Source organism: Scardinius erythrophthalmus, assembly GCF_964197995.2.
Source record: "Scardinius erythrophthalmus genome assembly, chromosome: 9".
NCBI lineage: Eukaryota > Metazoa > Chordata > Actinopteri > Cypriniformes > Leuciscidae > Scardinius > Scardinius erythrophthalmus.
Window position 1 is genome coordinate 815,413 of NC_138229.1, and position 20,650 is coordinate 836,062.

The 20,650-nt window shown below is 41.1% G+C and overlaps 1 protein-coding gene across 1 annotated transcript; it reads right to left on the reverse strand.

The window, feature by feature from the left end:
• Positions 1-332: 332 nt before the first annotated feature.
• On the reverse strand, positions 333-20,228 carry LOC308696576 (midnolin-A). The gene is made up of 7 exons (XM_081375389.1): positions 19,798-20,228; positions 18,453-18,540; positions 17,489-17,551; positions 10,004-10,216; positions 9,754-9,850; positions 7,727-7,951; positions 333-3,917 (listed from the first exon to the last, which is right to left on the reverse strand). The coding sequence occupies exons 1-7, from the start codon at positions 20,007-20,009 to the stop codon at positions 3,670-3,672; spliced, it is 1,146 nt and encodes a 381-aa protein (XP_081231515.1). The 5' UTR covers positions 20,010-20,228; the 3' UTR covers positions 333-3,669.
• Between the last annotated feature and the right edge of the window lie 422 nt (positions 20,229-20,650).

Sequence of the window (20,650 nt, forward strand, 5' to 3'; positions counted from 1 at the left end):
ACACACACACACACACACACACACACACACACACACACACACACACACACACACACACACACACACACACACACACACACACACACACACACCTGTGTTTGAAGAAAACCACATCAGTCACATGACTCACCCGGCGTCTAGACCTGACCGACGTCATCGCTGAAACATAATTAGCAACCATTGTTGTTTAATACAAAGTCTAACTTAAATGTCTTTGTAGGAACCCGGTCATCAAGAAATACATATATGAAACGTTGATCATGTTTAGTGACGGTGTAACTCAGGCGACACAGATATTTAAAGTGAAATCAGAGAACAGCAAACATTTATTTATCTTAATTTATTACCTAAAAAGAAATAAAAACTAAATTGCAAGCCACGCAAATTTATTGCTCATGAAAAAAAAAAAAAAAAGTACTATCTCAGCTAACAAAAATATATTCCAAGAATGAGAACGTTAAGGGAACAACATTCCACGAACATGACGAGAACTCCCTTCTAAACGTGCACTGAACATTCCAGAACTCGTCACATTTAAAAAATGTTCAAAGTAAAATGTTCTGAGAACGTTCCATGTGAGCTGGGATGGTTTACACAGTGACACAAAACAAGAGACAGAAAGGAAAGTAACACAAAACCACAGTTTCACAGTTAACAGATGGTTTTATAAATTAATACAGTCGTGTGAATGAATGTGCGACACGCTCGCGACTCAACATTAGCATCAGCTCGCTTCATATCAGGATCTGATGCACAAACACAGGACATCCAACACACGACAGGAGACGACGACATCAGATCAGTCAGATCCCGAATCCCGATCCCACAGTCTGCCAGGAACAGGAAAAAGAAGAGTTTGGGGAATCCACACCGATTTGCATTCGTTGTTCCTTAAAGATAAAACAGTCACTGAGTTCATGTCGTCCTTTATCCGACAGAAGAGAGAAATGAGTAAGAGGTTTATTTCAGCTTTCAGGATGACTGCGATGTTTCCTTCTGTTCTTCTGGAAACAGTCCTGGATTCTCCGGCGTTCTGCTGAAAACGCTCCGATTCTTCAGTCGGAGAGAAGAACATGAACGACTCTGCGATGTTCAATTAATGTGTCTTAGAAATAAAAATGTGCATCTCATAAAACATGTCAAAATCAGATTTCAGCCCAAAATAAAAATAACGAGAAAGCTGTATTTTGCATAAAGAAATGAAGCCTATTTATAAACAAAATATAGATTTGCATTACGATGATATTTGGGGTTTAAATGTGTTCAAATGTCCTAAACATAGGCTTTTTTCTCATTAATGTGAAAAATTATTTCCATTTTCTTTCGATTTTGGGGTGAAATATGAGCTGTACCTGTTTTGATGAGATCCAGGATTCATAAAGGCTGAAAAGAACAACCTGAACGTTATTTAGTCTTCTGTACTGTCCTCTGAAACACGTATCAAAAATATTTTAATGCTCGGGAGAGAAATGAACTGTGCAAAACATCATCTAAGCAGAGTTGAACACCTGACATGATAATGCTACATACTGCGTTTAGCATCCAGCCGGAGAATCATTCACTACACTGTAATAATCCTCTTCTTCCTCACGGTTTCTGTCTCGTTTTCCAGCGCAGATATATAAACATTCTTAAATCAATATTAGAGATGCACTGATATGAATATTTTGGCAGATACCAATAACCGATCATTCTTTCTTTTTTTGAAAACCGATAACTATGGAAGCTTGTTTCCGCCACAGAATAAAACATTTTAAAAGATAATTGCGACTTTTTCATCTCACAATTGCGAGTTTACTGAGAAATAAAGTCAGAACTGCGAGATATAAAGTCGCAATTGCGAGAAAAAGTCAGAATTCTGTCTTTATATCATGCAATTCTGACTTTATATCTCGCAATTCTGACTTTATATCTCGCAATTCTGACTTTATATCTCGCAATTCTGACTTTATATCTCGCAATTCTGACTTTATATCACGCAATTCTGACTTTATATCTCGCAATTCTGACTTTATATCTCGCAATTTTCTTTATATCACGCAATTCTGACTTTATATCTCGCAATTCTGACTTTATACCTCGCAATTCTGACTTTATACCTCGCAATTCTGACTTTATATCTCGCAATTCTCTTTATATCACGCAATTCTGACTTTATATCACGCAATTCTGACTTTATATCTCGCAATTCTGACTTTATATCTCGCAATTCTGACTTTATATCTCGCAATTCTCTTTATATCACGCAATTCTGACTTTATATCACGCAATTCTGACTTTATATCTCGCAATTCTGACTTTATATCTCACAATTCTGACTTTATATCTCACAATTCTGACTTTATATCTCGCAATTCTCTTTATATCACGCAATTCTGACTTTATATCTTGCAATTCTGACTTTATATCTCACAATTCTCTTTATATCACGCAATTCTGACTTTATATCTCGCAATTCTCTTTATATCACGCAATTCTGACTTTATATCTTGCAATTCTCTTTATATCTCGCAATTCTCTTTATATCACGCAATTCTGACATTATATCTCGCAATTCTGACTTTATATCTTTCAATTCTGACTTTATATCTCGCAATTCTGACTTTCTATCTCGCAATTCTCTTTATATCACGCAATTCTGACATTATATCTCGCAATTCTGACTTTATATCTTGCAATTCTGACTTTATATCTTTCAATTCTGACTTTATATCTCGCAATTCTGACTTTCTATCTCGCAATTCTCTTTATATCACGCAATTCTGACTTTATATCTCGCAATTCTGACTTTATATCTCACAATTCTCTTTATATCACGCAATTCTCTTTATATCACGCAATTCTGACTTTATATCTCGCAATTCTCTTTATATCACGCAATTCTGACTTTCTATCTCGCAATTCTCTTTATATCACGCAATTCTGACTTTATATCTCACAATTCTGACTTTATATCTCACAATTCTGACTTTATTTCTCAGTAAACTCACAATTGTGAGATAAAAAGTCGCAATTATCTTTTAAAATGTTTTATTCTGTGGCGGAAACAAGCGTCCATAGATAACCGATATATATCGGCCGATAGATCTAAATCCAAATCTGTATATCATTTTTGAGAGCCTGATTACAAAAACAAGGTCTCACCATTAAAATCCATGTTCCAAACACACAATTATAATGATATTTTCATTATAATTTTACATAGCTTATGTAACGAGATGACAGACTTGTGTTGAACTTTACTGTATTTTACTTCTCAAAGTGATTCCAATCATATTTCAAGCAATTCATAACCATCATGTTGAAGAGTCTCATCTGAAGCGTCTCAGCTGAAGGAAATAATACATTATTTATCGGCTTTAATATATCCGCAAGATTTTCTTATCAGGCCGATAACGATAACGTTAAATCAGCCGATACCGATATGGTGGCTGATATATCGTGCATCTCATTTACTGGAGAAGCAAAATGACTGAAGAGATGAAGTCTTGATTCTCCAGTAAATGTCTCTTGATTTAAGAATGTTTTGTGCTGGAAAACAAGAGCATGATTATTGTGACGCCGAGACCATGAACGTCCTCAAAGCGGCTCCTGAAGTGTTTCACAGCTTCGGACAGTAATGCCCGTGTTTTGTCCGTTCAGCAGCACATGTTCATTCTTTCGTCCGGCTCAAGCCACGACAAACTCCGCGTTCATGTCCGACGGGACGTCGGGTTTCCAGACCGGCTCCTGGAAGTCCAGGTCCAGGGATCCGTCGCTGCTGTCGCGGCGCGAGGGCTTGCGGTCGCTCAGCCAGTGAAGCGGGGCCCGTATGTCCCTCCGGGCTCTCCGTCGGAGCCGCCGTTGCCGCAGTAAGAGCCGCAGATGCTCCAGCTTACAGCGCGTGGCCTTGTTCTCCGTCTGACGCAGACGCTCACCTGAGACAGAGACACAACATCACTGACGCTGAAGAACACCAGGGGGCTCAAAGTGTACGAGAACCCGAAATCAACAAATGGCGTACGCCAAAAAACATTCAGGGTTAGAAAGAGCTCTTCAAGGTAACTATTGCAGGTCACAGTGAACAGTGATTTTATTCAACAAAATGACTTTGGTCCTCTGTTAGATGTAAAGTGCGACACTTGTTTGGTTGCTTTGTCATGTCTTACCATCACAAACACACTGTAAAGATTTTAAAGGTAACATCTCGAAATGTTTCCTGACCGACAGCCAATGCCTTTTAACCGATCATTATCTGTTAACCAACAAGATTATGGGCTCTATCATACACTCTATATGCAACTTGCTGCCAGATTATTATTGTGTACATAAAGAAATAGTGGAATCCGGCTTGTCCCGATGTTCTGCTTGAGCTTTAACCTCTCTCACACACACACACACACACACACACACACACACACACACACACACACACACACACACACACACACACACACACACACACACACACACACACACACACACACACACACACACACACACACACACACACACCCACACACACACACAGCTTTAACCTTGAGCATGAGCAGATCCGATTCCTCTTTGTAAATAGCGATTCCGCCATGGCGCGAGCGCAACTGGCTTTTAAAGGGAATGTGAGACGAGACTCTGACTGGTTTATTTTACATTACGCCCAAAACACAACCTTTAGGTCCTGTATTTATGATTAGGACTCATAATGAAGATTTTAAATGTTTTTCCTTCCTCTGCCGTCAGTCTCTCAGCTCACCATCGGTGTCGCAAATTTTCCCGTCAATTTTGTTTTTATAAATCACAAAAAAAAAAAAACATTCACTTGCAACTTACACACTACTAAATATTTCATGTTGCACTATTAAATTTACACCGTGTCGTAAAATCGCGACGCGCGATAAAAGGTTATTTTCCATGTTGATCAGAGTGTGTGTCCTAACCAGCCGCGACGGCGACACGCGACGATTCTATTCTAGAAACGGTTTCTATTTTTCTGCGAGTCGGGCTGGAACAACAAACACAAAGTGTGGCGATGATAATCTCAGGCATTGTTTATCCGCTTTATTTAATGTTAAAAGCGTGTGATGTGACTCTGAACATCGTTTAGTGCTCCGGCTTTGAGGCTGTAAAAGCAACAATGCATAATTCACCTCAGATCTTGAAATTAAACAAATGGAAACAAGAACGTTCAAACTGTGAACAAACAAGTGTATTCCTTGACCTTGACAAATATTGTTTTAGTAACTCAGTAGCCTATGTATTTTTAATAATGTTTAAATGGTGTAATATTTGTGAATTTGATTATGTAGCTACTCATCCATTTTCTTTCGAGTACCGTCAAGATTACTCTCTGGTGCTGCGAGACTCCGCCCACACTCTGTTCTGATTGGCTGACTCCGCCCACACGCTGTTCTGATTGGCTGTGGGGTTTGATTGCTTCTAGTGTGGACGACACATTATTTGTCGCTGGAATCTTATCGCGTCGCGTCTGGTTAGCACACGGTGTTAGTTGAACTGTAAACTAAATATTTATGGATCAGGAATAAAACAGCAGACTGGCTAAACTTCATTAGTAAGCTCTTGTTTTCAATCCTTTAGACAAAGCTGCTACAACATTATGTTAATGGTTGACTTTGTTAGTCAAATACAGTTTCTGAATATTATTTACATATAAAAACACTTATTATGTTACTCATGATTAATTAGTATTGTATTTTATGTGAGGCAATATGCAAATGATAATAACCCTGGATCTGAACATCCAGACACATTACAGTGAATAAAACTCTCATGAGAATGAGGTCAGAATGGTTCTTTATTTATTCTTGCAGAGATCATCTGTTTTCTGTTCCCGTCCGGCCGGATTTACCTCTTCTTCTGACATCTTTATTATTTCTCCTCACTGTAACTGGACGTGCCTAGAATGCCTTTACATAAATCCGGCCCTGATTCCTGTGTAAACCTGCGGATCCTCGAGGTCTGATCTTTCCAGATCTGCTGACCCTGTCAGTGACGCTTCATCACCATGTTTCCACTGAACACACACACACACACAAACACACACACACACACACACACACACACACTGCGGTTGCCCTGAGGGCCTGAGTGTCCATGAGCAAAGCTGAATAATTCATGCAGGCTGTATGTTGGAAAGATTTGTGCACAGATAATAGTGTGAGTTTGTGTGTGTGTGTGTGTGTGTGTGTGAGCATGAGTGTGTAAGTCTGTGTGTGTATGTGTGTGTTTATGTGAATATGTGTGTGTGTGTATGAGTGAGCGTGAGCGTGTAAGTCTGTGTGTGAGTCTGTGTGTGTGTGTGTTTATGTGAATATGTGTGTGTGTGTGTGTGTGTGTGTGTGTGTGTGTGTGTGTGTGTGTGTATGAGTGAGCGTGTGAGCATGAGTGTGTTTATGTTTGTGTGTGTGTGCGTGCGTGCGTGCGTGTGTCAGTGTGGGCCAGTGGTTGCTGGCTAATGTTCACTAACAGGGTTGTGACCCTCTGAAAGCTCGGCGTGACCCCGTGGATGACCTCTGAGAGGTCACGTCTCATTCAGAGCTCAGGGAACAGAAGATGAGCACATGACGAGCCGTAACCACCGTAAAATGCCATTTTAGTCAGATAATTATATTTGAAGTGGTTGTTTTAAGACAAAACATCAGTTTTCAATATTTTAGAGGTGTGTTTTCAGATTGTGTGTTTAGATTCAGTATGACCTGATGTGCTGAATTTTGCAGAACGAGACACAAATGACCAAACACACACTGCTCAATGAATCAGAGGAGAACATGAGAAGAGTCAGAAAACATGACTTCCTCTTCCACATGTCCATGTATTTCAAGACATTAGTCAGGTTTTTGTCCAGCCGGTTGTTATCTCAGAATAAACCCAGACAGGGTGATCAGGATCAGGTCTTCATCAGCCTGATGGGGGTTTATTCTGAGATAACAATCGGCTGGATGTACATTATCCTCTTATTACATGGATAATTGCCACATAATTAGACACGAAATATGATCTGAGTTACAAGAGATATCAACCGCTGAAAACAAATAACACTGGGTTACTGAAGTATACGCTTGCTAGGAACGTTCTTTCTTCGTGGAAGTTTTGCGTTTGGTGAGCTTATTGAATATTAAAACTCCTTCTAATCAATATTTTGAGTACAGTTATTTAATTATGCCATCCAGTATCGTGGACTCGCTCTCTCTCGTTTCATACAAATGCAGCTGCCGCCATTTTGCGACTATTGTTTTGTTCACTGTTGGATTATTAGAAACAAACAGGTACCATTTTTAAACAGTTTAATCTGAAATCAATATCTCTTATCTTCATAATTATTTATGTGGTGGAATGCTGTGTAATAAGTGTTATGACTGTATACCGCATCTCTTAAATGTCCGTCTAGTTTGATCTCGCCGCTGAAACTGCTCTCTCCGCGAAGCTCTGCGTTTAAAGAGCTAATAAAATATTTAAACTCAGATCAATATTTTGTGTCTAATTATGTACTTATGTGGCAAGTGGCCGTGTAATAAGCGAGATAATGTACATCCAGACGGTTGTTATCTCAGAATAAACCCCTTCAGGTGTATGTGTGTGTGTGTGTGATTTCAGAATAAACCCCTTCAGGCTGATGGAAGACCTGATACTGATCACCCTGTCGGGTTTATTCTGAGATAACAACTGGCTTATGCCCTTACTTATGCCAGATCGAAGGTTTAAAGACACTTTAACAAATCAATAAACTCACCGGAGGGCCGGCGCGGGCGTCCATGCTGCTGCCCGTCGGAGGTCGGTGAGGGTGGAGGTGAACAGGTCGGAGGTCGGGGTGTCGGGCAGCGCAGGTGCGTCAGGGTCGGAGCCGCTCCTGGGAAGTGACGTGTGGCGCTCAAGAGGTCGTTGAGGATCTGGAGGATTGTGGTGATGTCACGACGCGGACGCCCGCTGCCGTCCTGACAGTTGGGGTGTAGAGTACCTGTGGAGGGAGAGGTCAATGTGAGGTCATGGTGAGGTCGAGACGAGGGTAAGATGAGGGCAAGGTGAGGGCAAGATGAGGGCGAGGTGAGAGCAAGGTGAGGGCAAGGTGACGGCAAGGTGAGGGAGAGGTGAGGGGAAGATGAGGGCGAGGTGAGAGCAAGATGAGGGCAAGGTGAGGGCAAGATGAGGGCGAGGTGAGAGCAAGATGAGGGCAAGGTGAGGGCAAGATGAGGGCGAGGTGAGAGCAAGATGAGTGAGAGGTGAGAGCAAGGTGATGGCAAGGTGACGGCAAGGTGAGGGAGAGGTGAGGGGAAGATGAGGGAGAGGTGAGAGCAAGATGAGGGCAAGGTGACGGCAAGGTGAGGGAGAGGTGAGGGGAAGATGAGAGAGAGGTGAGAGCAAGATGAGGGCAAGGTGAGGGCAAGGTGACGGCATGGTGAGGGAGAGGTGAGAGCAAGATGAGGGCAAGGTGACGGCAAGGTGAGGGAGAGGTGAGGGGAAGATGAGGGAGAGGTGAGAGCAAGATGAGGGCAAAGTGACGGCAAGGTGAGGGAGAGGTGAGGGGAAGATGAGGGAGAGGTGAGAGCAAGATGAGGGCAAGGTGAGGGCAAGGTGACGGCATGGTGAGGGAGAGGTGAGAGCAAGATGAGGGCAAGGTGACGGCAAGGTGAGGGAGAGGTGAGGGGAAGATGAGGGAGAGGTGAGAGCAAGAGGAGGGCAAGGTGAGGGCAAGGTGACGGCATGGTGAGGGAGAGGTGAGGGGAAGATGAGGGAGAGGTGACGGCAAGGTGAGGGCAAGGTCAGCGAGAGGTGAGGGAGAGGTGAGGGCGAGGTGAGAGCAAGATGAGGGCAAGATGAGGGCAAGGTGACGGCATGGTGAGGGAGAGGTGAGAGCAAGATGAGGGCAAGGTGACGGCAAGGTGAGGGAGAGGTGAGGGGAAGATGAGGGAGAGGTGAGAGCAAGATGAGGGCAAGGTGAGGGCAAGGTGACGGCATGGTGAGGGAGAGGTGAGGGGAAGATGAGGGAGAGGTGACGGCAAGGTGAGGGCAAGGTCAGCGAGAGGTGAGGGAGAGGTGAGGGCGAGGTGAGAGCAAGATGAGGGCAAGATGAGGGCAGGGTGAGGGCAGGATGACAGCAAGGTGACGGCAAGGTGAGGGCAAGATGAGGGCGAGGTGAGGGCAAGGTGAGGGCAAGGTCAGGGAGAGGTGAGGGAGAGGTGAGGGAGAGGTGAGGGCGAGGTGAGAGCAAGATGAGGGCAAGGTGATGGGAAGATGAGGGCTAGGTGAGAGCAAGATGAGGGCAAGGTGAGGGCAAGGTGAGGGCAGGGTGAGGGCAGGGTGAGAGCAAGATGAGGGCAAGGTGAGGGCAAGGTGAGGGCAAGGTGAGGGCAGGGTGAGAGCAAGATGAGGGCAAGATGACAGCAAGGTGACGGCAAGGTGAGGGCAAGATAAGGGCGAGGTGAGAGCAAGATGAGGGCAAGGTCAGGGAGAGGTGAGGGAGAGGTGAGGGCGAGGTGAGAGCAAGATGAGGGCAAGGTGATGGGAACATGAGGGCTGGGTGCGAGCAAGGTGAGGGCAAGGTGAGGGCAGGGTGAGGGCAGGGTGAGGGCAGGGTGAGGGCAGGGTGAGGGCAAGGTGAGGGCAGGGTGAGGGCAAGGTGAGGGCAAGGTGAGGGCACTCACACTCACTCACTCACAGTTAATTCTTGGCCACAATATACACATATTTCACCCGCATGTCATGTGTGGGGCTCCATAAAAATATTATCAAAAACTCAACAACACTGAAGCCATGCTTTACCTGAGAAGGTTCCTGAGAAAACTCCAGGTGCGTGATTGAAGAGGCTCTCGATGACGGCGCCCGGTTTGCATCGCTGTCTGTCTGTGCTGCCTTCAGCCTAACACACACACACACACACACACACACATAAATATAAAACTTAAATCAAAACGAAAACAAAATGTATTTTTCTGACTTCAATGGCAGATTTTTTCCTGGTTTTCTTTTTATAAAACAAGACTTTTAACAGGAAAGACTGAAGCAGCTCTACCTGAGAGTGGGGCGGGCCAGGGGTGGGGCTTTGTTCACAGTGGGCGTGGTCAATGTGTGTTGTGGGAGGAGCCAGGCCTGTCGAGGCTTCTGATTGGCTGGGAGTCCTGGAGACGGACGGCTGAGACGCCAGCTGGAGCTGAACGAACATCATGTGATCGCCCACACGCAGGGCAAGGGTCAGCGGGGACCGGCCCGACAGAAAGTCACTGACCTGGACACAAAACCAGATGATAAACAGACGTTAATAAGACTTGCATGTTTAGTTTGTTAGAACATTATTAGGTCATTTATTGAACATCCAATCAAAGCCACGACCGTACAGTGACCGTCACCATCACTACAAAAAACAGCCTCTTGATACTAGTTATATCACAAACTAGACGATAATAAGATCACAACCGAAACGAGTGAGAAAGAGCCATTCCGATTTTCCCAATATTTAATATGATAAATGACTAAAGAATTAAATAAATAAAAAATAAATAAATGACATGCATAAATAAATGTATAAAAAATTATTAAAGTATATATATCAATTAGTAGTAAATATATCAATTATTAAAAACAATATTAATTACTGAATGAATATGGATATATAAATAAAATATAACTGAATAATGAAGGAAAAAAAAAGAAATGAATGAATGAATAAAAAATAATGGAAAAATGAAAAAAAAATATTAAAGTAAATAACAATGAATAAAAAAAAGAACAAATAAATAAATGGAAAAAAAGAATAACATTTAAAAAATGATTAAATTAATAAATGAATGAATATCTCAGTGTATGATAGTATCAGCAGATAAACCAACATCAGCAGCAGTTTGAGTTTCATTCAGAAATCAACAGCAGGTTCACATGTGTCGCTCAAACCACAGAAGCAGAAAGGCAAGAGTGTGAGTGTGTGTGTGTGTGTGTGTGTGTGTGTGTGTGTGTGTGTGTGTGTGCCTCCTGCATCTCCTGCTCGCCCTTCAGATGAGATGACGGATTGGCCAAGGGAATCCTGAAGCTCTTTTAAGCCACTGAGTAACAGTCTCCTGCACTGATGATGTCACCTCATTATAATAATTAATACGCAGAATAAAGGGGCGGGGCCTGGTTGAGTTAGTTAGTAGTGTGTTAAACTGGCTGTTATGGTAAGAAGCGGGACATTTCCCAAACACACTCGAAGCGCTCGACCAATCACAACACACTGCTCCAGCCGACCAATCAGAGCACAGTGTGCTTTTCAGAAGGAGGGGCTTCATACTGTGTAAAAGGGCACAATAGATCCCCTTTAAAGGGGTGGTTGATTATGATTTGACTTTTCTAACTTTAGTTAGTGTGTAATGTTGCTGTTTGAGCATAAACAACATCTGCAAAGTTACGACGCTCAAAGTTCAGAGCAAAGGGAGATATTTGCTTTTAAAGAAATCACTTTTTAAGAACTACAACAAACGGCTGGTAGAGACTACACCACATTCCTCCCGGGTTAGTGACATCACCAACCCTAGAATTTACATAAACCCCGCCCCGGGAACACGATTTATAGATTATCAAGACAGAATATGCTAATCAATGACTAGAAGATAACTACACATCAGCTTCATAAACTCATCAACTAACCATTCAGAAATGTCCTGTTGCTTCTACATGTTGTCACTTCTTCTTGAGTCTCTCCATCATTGTCTGACTCCGGTTTGAACATAAAAGACTAAAAGTTTTCGAAATTTTCAGTGTGTGTGTGTGTGAGTGCAAGCTGTTGAAGCTCCGCCCCCTGTGCCGGAAGCAGCAGCTCATTTGCATTTAAAGGGACAGATACAACCTTTAAAAAGTGACGATTTAAACATGCTATATAAAAATATCTGTGGGGTATTTTGAGCCAAAACTTCACACACACACACTGGGGCTTATTTTACATCTTGTGAAAAGGGCATTATAGCACCCCTTTAAAGGCTGTGTGTCGATGTGTTTGGCATGTGATGCTTCAGTCTCAGATATCAGTCATTGGTGTGGGTGATGCCAAGCAGAAGAGCATTTGCAATTCTCAGAAATTGTGGGTTGGTACTTTAATGCAGTGACTGACACGTCACAAAAACAGCAGATCCGTGCTGACGGACGTCACATGCAAACAACTCTTTACAATGTGGTTTTATTTGTTAACCGCATTAGTTATCATGAAAAACCCCCCCACAATAAAGCTGTATTGTATAAAGCGCAAAATAAACAAAGCTGACTCGACATGAACTAACAATGATTAGTTCTACAGCATTTAAGGTGCAAACAAATTACATTTAATTATAAATGAATAACTAAACTGATAAAATGTATATGTGCAAAGCCTCTGCCAAATGCATATTTTAAAATCTAAGTTTTTTTTTTCACTGCAAAAAATGATGTTCTTTCTCAGTGTTTCTGTCTCGTTTTCCAGCACAAATTCTTAAATCAAGATACATTTACTGGAGAAGAAGGAAAATGACAGAAGACATTAAGTACAAATTTATCAAAATGAAGTGAGTTTGTCTTTAAAACAGGAATAAATAAAAATAAACTTAATTCAAAGAGGAAACCAAGATTATTTTTCTGACTCTATTGGCTTGTTTTAAACACAAACTCACTTCATTTTGATATTTTTTTTACTTAATATCTTCAGTCATTTTGCATCGTCTTCAAAGTATCTTGATTTAAGAACGTTCAGAAATAATGAGGAAGAAACTATTTTTTGCAGTGTAATGCATTATTAAAATTAAAATGCATTAACTAATGCTAACAAATGAGACCTTATTGTAAAGTGTTACCAATGCAAGAAAATAAAATAAAGCATATAATGGTGCAGAGTTAGAGGAGAAGTGTCAACATTTGATGAAGTAAAAAGAGAGGCGATGCGTGACATTAATCTGGATATTCACAGATTTACACAATGACTGAAGCACGTTTGGAAATCAGCAAATCAGGAGGAAACACCCAAGCAACCCTCGAATACAAGAACCTCTGAGCTCGGCAATGCGACACCAGGAAGAGTCTGGTTGAAAGCGGTTTACGTAACAGACCGGCTGGTATGCAGATGGAGAGTGCGATACGAGACCAACTCAAACGCCCTGAAACTCAAAACACACTGCTTTCCTCATCCTCATCTGTGTTTAGTGTGTAGTGTTCCTGTTTGATCATGAAGAAGCTCCAGTTCTTCTCTATATCAGCGTCAGTGTTTCTGAACTCCTGAAACGCCTCCACTGTAGTCTTGAGTTTCTCCCGGGAACACGTCACAATATTCCTCATTATAATAATTAATACGCAGAATAAAGGGGCGGGGCCTGGTTGAGTTAGTCAGTAGTGTGTTAAACTAGCATTATGGTAAGGGGCGGGACATTTCCCAAACACACTCGAAGCGCTCGACCAATCACAACACACTGCTCCAGCCGACCAATCAGAGCACAGTGTGCTTTTCAGAAGGAGGGGCTTCATAGAGACAGGAAGTAAACAGAGCGTTACTGACAGACTGGGAAGAGAGGAGCCGCAACAATGGAGAATATGAGGAGAATAATCAACATTACAGCAGGAAAACCTGTTCTAGCACAGTATGGCCTCTTTAACAGTTAACTAGTATTGCATTTGAATAATTAGTCTCAACAATCTTAGGTTTAGCTCTCATGTCGTTCCAAACCTGCAAGACTTTAGTTAATCTTAAAAACATAAATGAAACCTGAGAAATTTCTGTCCCTCCATTGAAAGTCCACAAAATGATTGCCTTTGCTCTTGTTTTAAACACAAACTCACTTCATTTTGATACTTTTTTGACTTTATATCTTCAGTAATGTTGCTTCTCCTCCAGTAAATGAATCTTGATTTAAGAATGTTTAGATATTTGTGCTGGAGAACGAGACAGAAACACTGAGGAAGAAGCTCATCTTTTGCAGCGTGAGCCGGTGAAATCCAGAATTCCTGAGGTGTGTAAGTGTGTGTGATGTGAATGAATGAAACGCTCAGCCTCGCGTCTCTCGGGAACGAGTGAGTCACGACACTGAATCACTGACCACTTCAATCACAAAGACAGGCGGAGAGATCACGATCATGCAAAACGGCTTCGGTGTGTTAAAACATGTCGGCAGCAGACAGACCGACTCACAAACACTCATATAATGCCCATTAAACTTTTTAAATATAAATATTTATGATTCGGCTTCTTCCTGCTCTCATTATGCACATTAAATCCCTGTTATTTTTCAAGCACCAGTCAAACACTCTTAAGGAGGATCTATTACGCCAGTCTTGATGTTGTTTCTCTACTAGAACAGGTTTTCCTGCTGTAATGTTGATTATTCTCCTCATATTCTCCATTGTTGCGGCTCCTCTCTTCCCAGTCTGTCAGTAACGCTCTGTTTACTTCCTGTCTCTATGAAGCCCCTCCTTCTGAAAAGCACACTGTACTCTGATTGGTTGGCTGGAGCAGTGTGTTGTGATTGGTCGAGCGCTGTGAGTGTGTTTGGGAATGTCCCGCCCCTTTCCATAACCGCCAGTTTAACACACTACTGACTAACTCAACCAGGCCCCGCCCCTTTATTCTGCGCATTAATTATTATAATGAGGAATACTGTGACGTGTTCCCGGAAGAAACTCAAGACTACAGTGGAGGCGTTTCAGGAGTTCAGAATTAAGTCGTGTTAATGAGATGAACGTTGACTGGATTCAACATATTTACAAAGATAATTACAATATTTAATTAATTTATTCAACTGGAAAAACATTATGGGTGCAAAATGGGTTTAAGAATAGTATTTAAAAATGACTAAAGAAAGCAGAAGCTTTCAGATGGTCTCTGGTTTGTCCCTCAAACAACGAAAACGCCCTTAAATCGCACGGTTAGGAGTGTCAGTGAACATCTGAACTGATATCTGGCATCTGAGGTTAATCACCATCGAGCGCCAGAGATCAATGCAGCGTCTTCTGTTGTCCTGCGATCGGTCTGAAGTAAATGGCTCGCGTTAGGAAGACTCTATTGATCGCACTACGCTATTAAGAGCAAATGATTTCCAATGAAGCTGAATGGAAAGGCCAGAGATTTCCCTGACAGAAAGACGAGAGCGAGACGATGATCTTTACAGGAGAGAGAAATAACAATGTGTGATAAACAAGACCTGGAGAGAAGAGAGAAATCAGGTTCTTCCTCAGTGTTTCTGTCTCGTTCTCCAGCACAAACATCTAAACATTCTTAAATCAACATTCATTTACTTGATATTAAAATATTAAGTCAAAATACCCAACCTAATCGTTTTAAAGTCCCCCTGTGGTGTAAATCCAGCTTTTAATGTTGTTTATGTGTCTATGTGGTGTGTTTAATGTGCTTTAAGACAAACCATGTGTAAATTCATAAGTCGACAGCATTGCTGAGTATTTCCTCCTTAAAACTGCAGTGAACCAAAGACAGTCTCAAAAACACGCTTTGAAATCGCTGGTGTTTCTGACGTCACAAACTACCTTGTAACCAATCAGATCAACGTGTGATCGTCAACCAGTGGATCTCTGAGCTGAGTGAGTGAGTGGAGGCGGGGCTCATTTGCATATTCATAGAACCGCGCATAGTAAATGAGGCAAGGGTGTCGAGTTACATTCAATATATTTCAAGGCATGAAGAAATTATTTTCAAGGAAATTCAAAATGTCATTTTGGTGATTAAAGGTGAGTTTTATGGGATAAATGATTGATTACACTTTAATCTCTCACGGCACAAGATCTCGTCACACCCCCAAATAGATTTACATTTTTATTTCAGCTTGATTTATTTCACTACTTCAGTTACAATTTACTTCAATTTCAATATCTCAGTTAACATTTAATTTGTTTCAAGTAATATTTTTTTATGGTTTTTATTTTTAGTGAACAATAATTTTTACACTTTAATTCTAAAGTCCACTATAGAAATTCTACTCACTATAAGTAAGTTTGCAAGTACGTCAACTTATTCTTCAAGCCTAACTATGTTTACATGCATTTATTAAAGCATAAACTCACTTCATTTTACTAAACCTGCATCATTCAGAAATATCAGAGAGAGAGAGACAGTGAACACGCTCTAACCTGCGTCACAAACTTCCTGAAGCACCACCTACACACACACACACACACACACACACACACACACACACACACACAGTCTAGACAACAGAATCTGTCGAGGACTGTTCTAACACACTTCACAGGAGGATTTCCAGGTTAAAAATACCTACAGATTCAGCAACCACATCTAACAGCAGATAACGGCACTTGCTCTCACTCACACACACACACACACACACACACACACACACACACACACACACACACACACACACACACACACACACACACACACACACACACACACACACACACACACACACACACACACACACACACACACACACACACACACACACACACACACACACACACACACACACACACACACACACACACACACACACACACACACACACACACACACACACACACACACACACACACACACTCACTCATGCTCTTCTTGTTCTCGTTTTCCAGCACACACATCTAAACATTCTTAAATCAAGATTCATTTACTGGAGAAGAAGCAACATGACTGAAGATATTAAGTAAAAATGTATGAAAATGAAGTGAGTTTGTGTCTAAAACAAGAACAAATATCTGCATCAGAAAATGGAAATAAACTTGTTTTCCCTTTGGATTAAGATTATTTTTCCGACTCCACTGGCAGATATTTAAGAAAGCTGTAAATATAAATAGAGAAGTGTTATAATGTATTATAACTGTGGTTAAAATCATTCATAGACCAATATAAGGTGCATTACAAGTAAAAACTCATGCATTAAAAATACGTTTATAATGCATTATATTTAAAGGCTTTAAGTAAAGTGTTTCCCTGTGCAGATTACACAGAGTGCAGAGTAGTTATAATAAGAGTTCAACACGAGTCTGTTCTAGGAAATCATTTATCATACTTGAGTGTTTCTCTCCAAGTCTAACCACACACACACACACACACACACACTGAACTGACATCAAACAGCTCAGCATCGCCAGAATGACGCACAGACCTGCTGATGGGGCGAGTCACACACGCTCACACACACACACATAAACACACATGTGGTTTCACAAATAAAGCTGCTAAATGAAGGGTCTAAAACGGAAGATTCTTACAGAAACTTTTTCTGATCTGTTAAACATAAAACATTATGAAGACAATCGCATTTTGCAATTCTGTAAAACGCACGCGACCCGCTGTGTAATTTGCATACATGCAAATCCAGCAACACACAGAACACCACCGACGAGGAGCAGCGGCCCGTCGAGAGTCCTGCATTACCGCTCGTTCTCAGAGTGTGTGTGCACACATGCGTTGGCGTGTTTCACTGGTTATATTCAGCTGGTGGGAAACGCAAACTCATTAGAATAGTGATGGTGTGAGTTCTTGTGAATGAGTGTGTGCTGGTATAAGAGGAAGTGTGTGTGACCGCAGCGAGAGCTTCACCTGAGCATCCGTGAGAGTCTCCAGCGCCTGCAGGACCGACTGCTCCGAACGCCTCGACTGAGACTGCAAACACACACACACGCACACACACACACACACACACACACACACACACACACACACACACACACACACACACACACACACACACACACACATCAACATCACAAACTCAGCAGATCTTCAGATGTGTGGCCAAAAACATTCCCTTTACACTGAACTGAATAAATGACACTATTGAAACTGAATTTGATTTATAATTGATGAAATTTGCAACATCAACAGTTGCAACATCAACTGAACTGAATTGAATCAGCAATAAACTAAATTGATCTGAATGACTAGTGAAACTAGTTGATCAAAGTCACAACATCACAAACTCAGCAGATCTTCATATGTGTGGCCAAAAACATTCACTTTCACTTTAGTTTACAATCAACTGATGCTATTGAAGTGAATTGAATCAACATTAAACTGAAATGATCTGAATAAATGACACTATTGAAATTGAATTTGATTAATAATTGATGAAATTCTCAACATTAACACTTATCAAAGTGAATTGAATCAACATTAAACTGAAATGATCTGAATAAATGACACCATTTAAATTGAATTTGAATAATTGATGAAATTCTCAAAATCAAGTTATTGAACTGAATTGAATCAACACTGAACTGAATCAGGCTGAATAAATTACACTATTGAAATTGAATTTGATTAATAATTGATGAAATTCTAAACATCAACACTGTTATCAAAGTGAATTGAATTCAACTGAACTGATCTGAATAAATTCAACTATTGAAATATAAGTTGATTAATAATTGATGACATTTCCAACACTCACATACATTAAGCTGAATAATGAATAATGAGTTATTGAACTGAACTGAATTTTGAACTGATTGTTGAATTTGTCTCATATTTAAAGAAGTTTTCCATCATTAATTCTGTTATTTACCATCAGTCCGGCTTCGACGGTGGGCATCAGTGTCAGTCTGCTTCCGTCAACCACACCGAAATCCAGCAGCTTTCCTGAGTTTAACCTCCTAACGAGACGGAAAACACAATCACTGAGCTTTCCCATCATGCACCTCTCCGGCACTCAACACTATCACTGAGAATCTGCTTTAAAACAATCAGAACTGTATAAAGCACTGCAGAAATAAAGCTGACTCGACTATCCTGGTAACACTTTACATTAAAATTCATTAGTCAATGTATTAACTAACATGAACTAACCATGAGCAATACATTTGTTACAGTATTTATTAATCTTTGATAATGTTAGGTTATAAAAATACAGCTGTTCATTGTTTGTTCAAGTTAGTTCACAGTGCATTAACTAAATGTTAACAAATGCAGCCTATGATTTTAATAATGTAAATGTTGAAACTAATATAAACTAAGATTAATAAATGCTGTATATGTGCAGTTCCTTCTTAGTTCATGTTAACTAAGGTAGTTAAATAATGAACCTTATAATGAAGTGTAACCACTATCCTAAATCAACTCTGAAGGATCTCAGTTTCAATACTGATTAATCATCATTAGAACAAAACTTTTTATTATAGAATTTCATAAAATAATAACAACACTCTCAGAAAAAAAAAAGGTACAAAAGCTGTGACTGGGGTGGTGTGCATATTAGCACCTCAAATGTGCATATTGGTACCAATAGTGTACAAATTAGTACCTAAATGGTACATATTAGAACCGTTTGAAAGGGTACCGTCCCAGTGACAGATTTTGTACCTTTTTTTTTTGAGAGTGTGGTATAATATTAGGGGTTGCACTTGCTAGTCTTGGTTATTATAGCTTCCCCATCCCAAACTAACGTAACCCCCGTGTTGTTGTCTACTTGATCCCGTTTTGACCCTCAGAACTGATCCCGATCCCGATCCCGATCCCGGACGCAGGAGTCTATCTTTGGGAACCCGGAGTCAACACTCTTGTTGAAGTGCATTGAATCAACATTGAACTGAATCAGGCTGAATAAATGACACTATTGAAAACGAATTTGATTCATAATTGATCAAATTTGCAACATCAACAGTTATTGAACTGAACTGAATAAACATTAAACTGAATTGATCTGAATAAGCGATGCTCATTAACGTTAATCATCATTAGAACAAAACACATAATTTCGTTAAATAATAAGAGCACGGTATAAATATTAGGGGTTGCACTTGCTAGTCTTGGTTCTAATATCTCCCCATCCCAAACTAACGTAACGCCCGTGTTGTTGTCTACTTGATCCCGTTAGGATCCCTCAGAACTGATCCCGATCCCGGTGGACTCACTCGTCACGGTGCAGAAGCAGGAGTCTGTCTTTGGGAACCCGGAGTTTCTCCGCGAGTCTCCTCTTCAGCCCGTCCACGGTCTCCTCCGGGGGAACCGACAGCTCGAACCGGGTCCCGGTGGTGGAGTGGACCGAGAGCTTCATGGATGAGTCGCCGAGCAGGAGCTCCGGACACCGGGTTCTGCAGCTCCGCGCCTCGGGGTTCCGCTCCATGATCCGAGAATCCCGTGATCAGCGCAATATTCCTTCCGCGTCGGTGTTTTCTGGGTGTCTCGGCGCAGGAAGACGACAAAATATCACTATCAACAGGCCATTAGAATCCAAATATTCGTTGGAAAAAGCGCCTCGTAACGCGCTTTATTCTAAGTCTAAGCCGATTGCTTTGCTCGGTCTACTGTGTCTCTCTCTCTGTGTGTGTGTGTGTGTGTGTGTGTGTGTGTAGCGCTTCTGCTGCTACATTTGTTGCGATTCCGCAGCTGACAGATCCCGCCCACCGCCACAAACAACCAATAGCGTTAGCGGACACGCTTGCGCGCTCCAATCAGAGTCTCAGCCCTGAGATCATTCATAACAGTTAAGCATTTCATTACATAATTCGAACACTATGATCTTATTCTTGGATTGTGATTAAACTGGACTGGACACTGTAATTGATAACATCATCAAATTTCTTACCACCTTTTCTGAAGATTTCACACAATAACTTTCTTTCTTTCTTTCTTTCTTTCTTTCTTTCTTTCTTTCTTTCTTTCTTTCTTTCTTTCTTTCTTTCTTTCTTTCTTTCTTTCTTTCGCATATACACAGACATTTCATTACTTAAATGATTTGAACAATGATTTCAATAAATGTTTATA

Bases quoted from the DNA above. Each gene is read 5' to 3' on its own strand.
- LOC308696576 (XM_081375389.1), bottom strand. From the start codon at position 20,009: ATGGAGCGGAACCCCGAGGCGCGGAGCTGCAGAACCCGGTGTCCGGAG. The intron at 17,552-18,452 runs GTAAATAACAGA...GTGTGTTTGCAG, and splicing joins CCGTCGAAGCCGGACTGATG to TCTCAGTCGAGGCGTTCGGA. The intron at 3,918-7,726 runs GTGAGTTTATTG...TCTCTGTCTCAG, and splicing joins ACGCCCGCGCCGGCCCTCCG to GTGAGCGTCTGCGTCAGACG.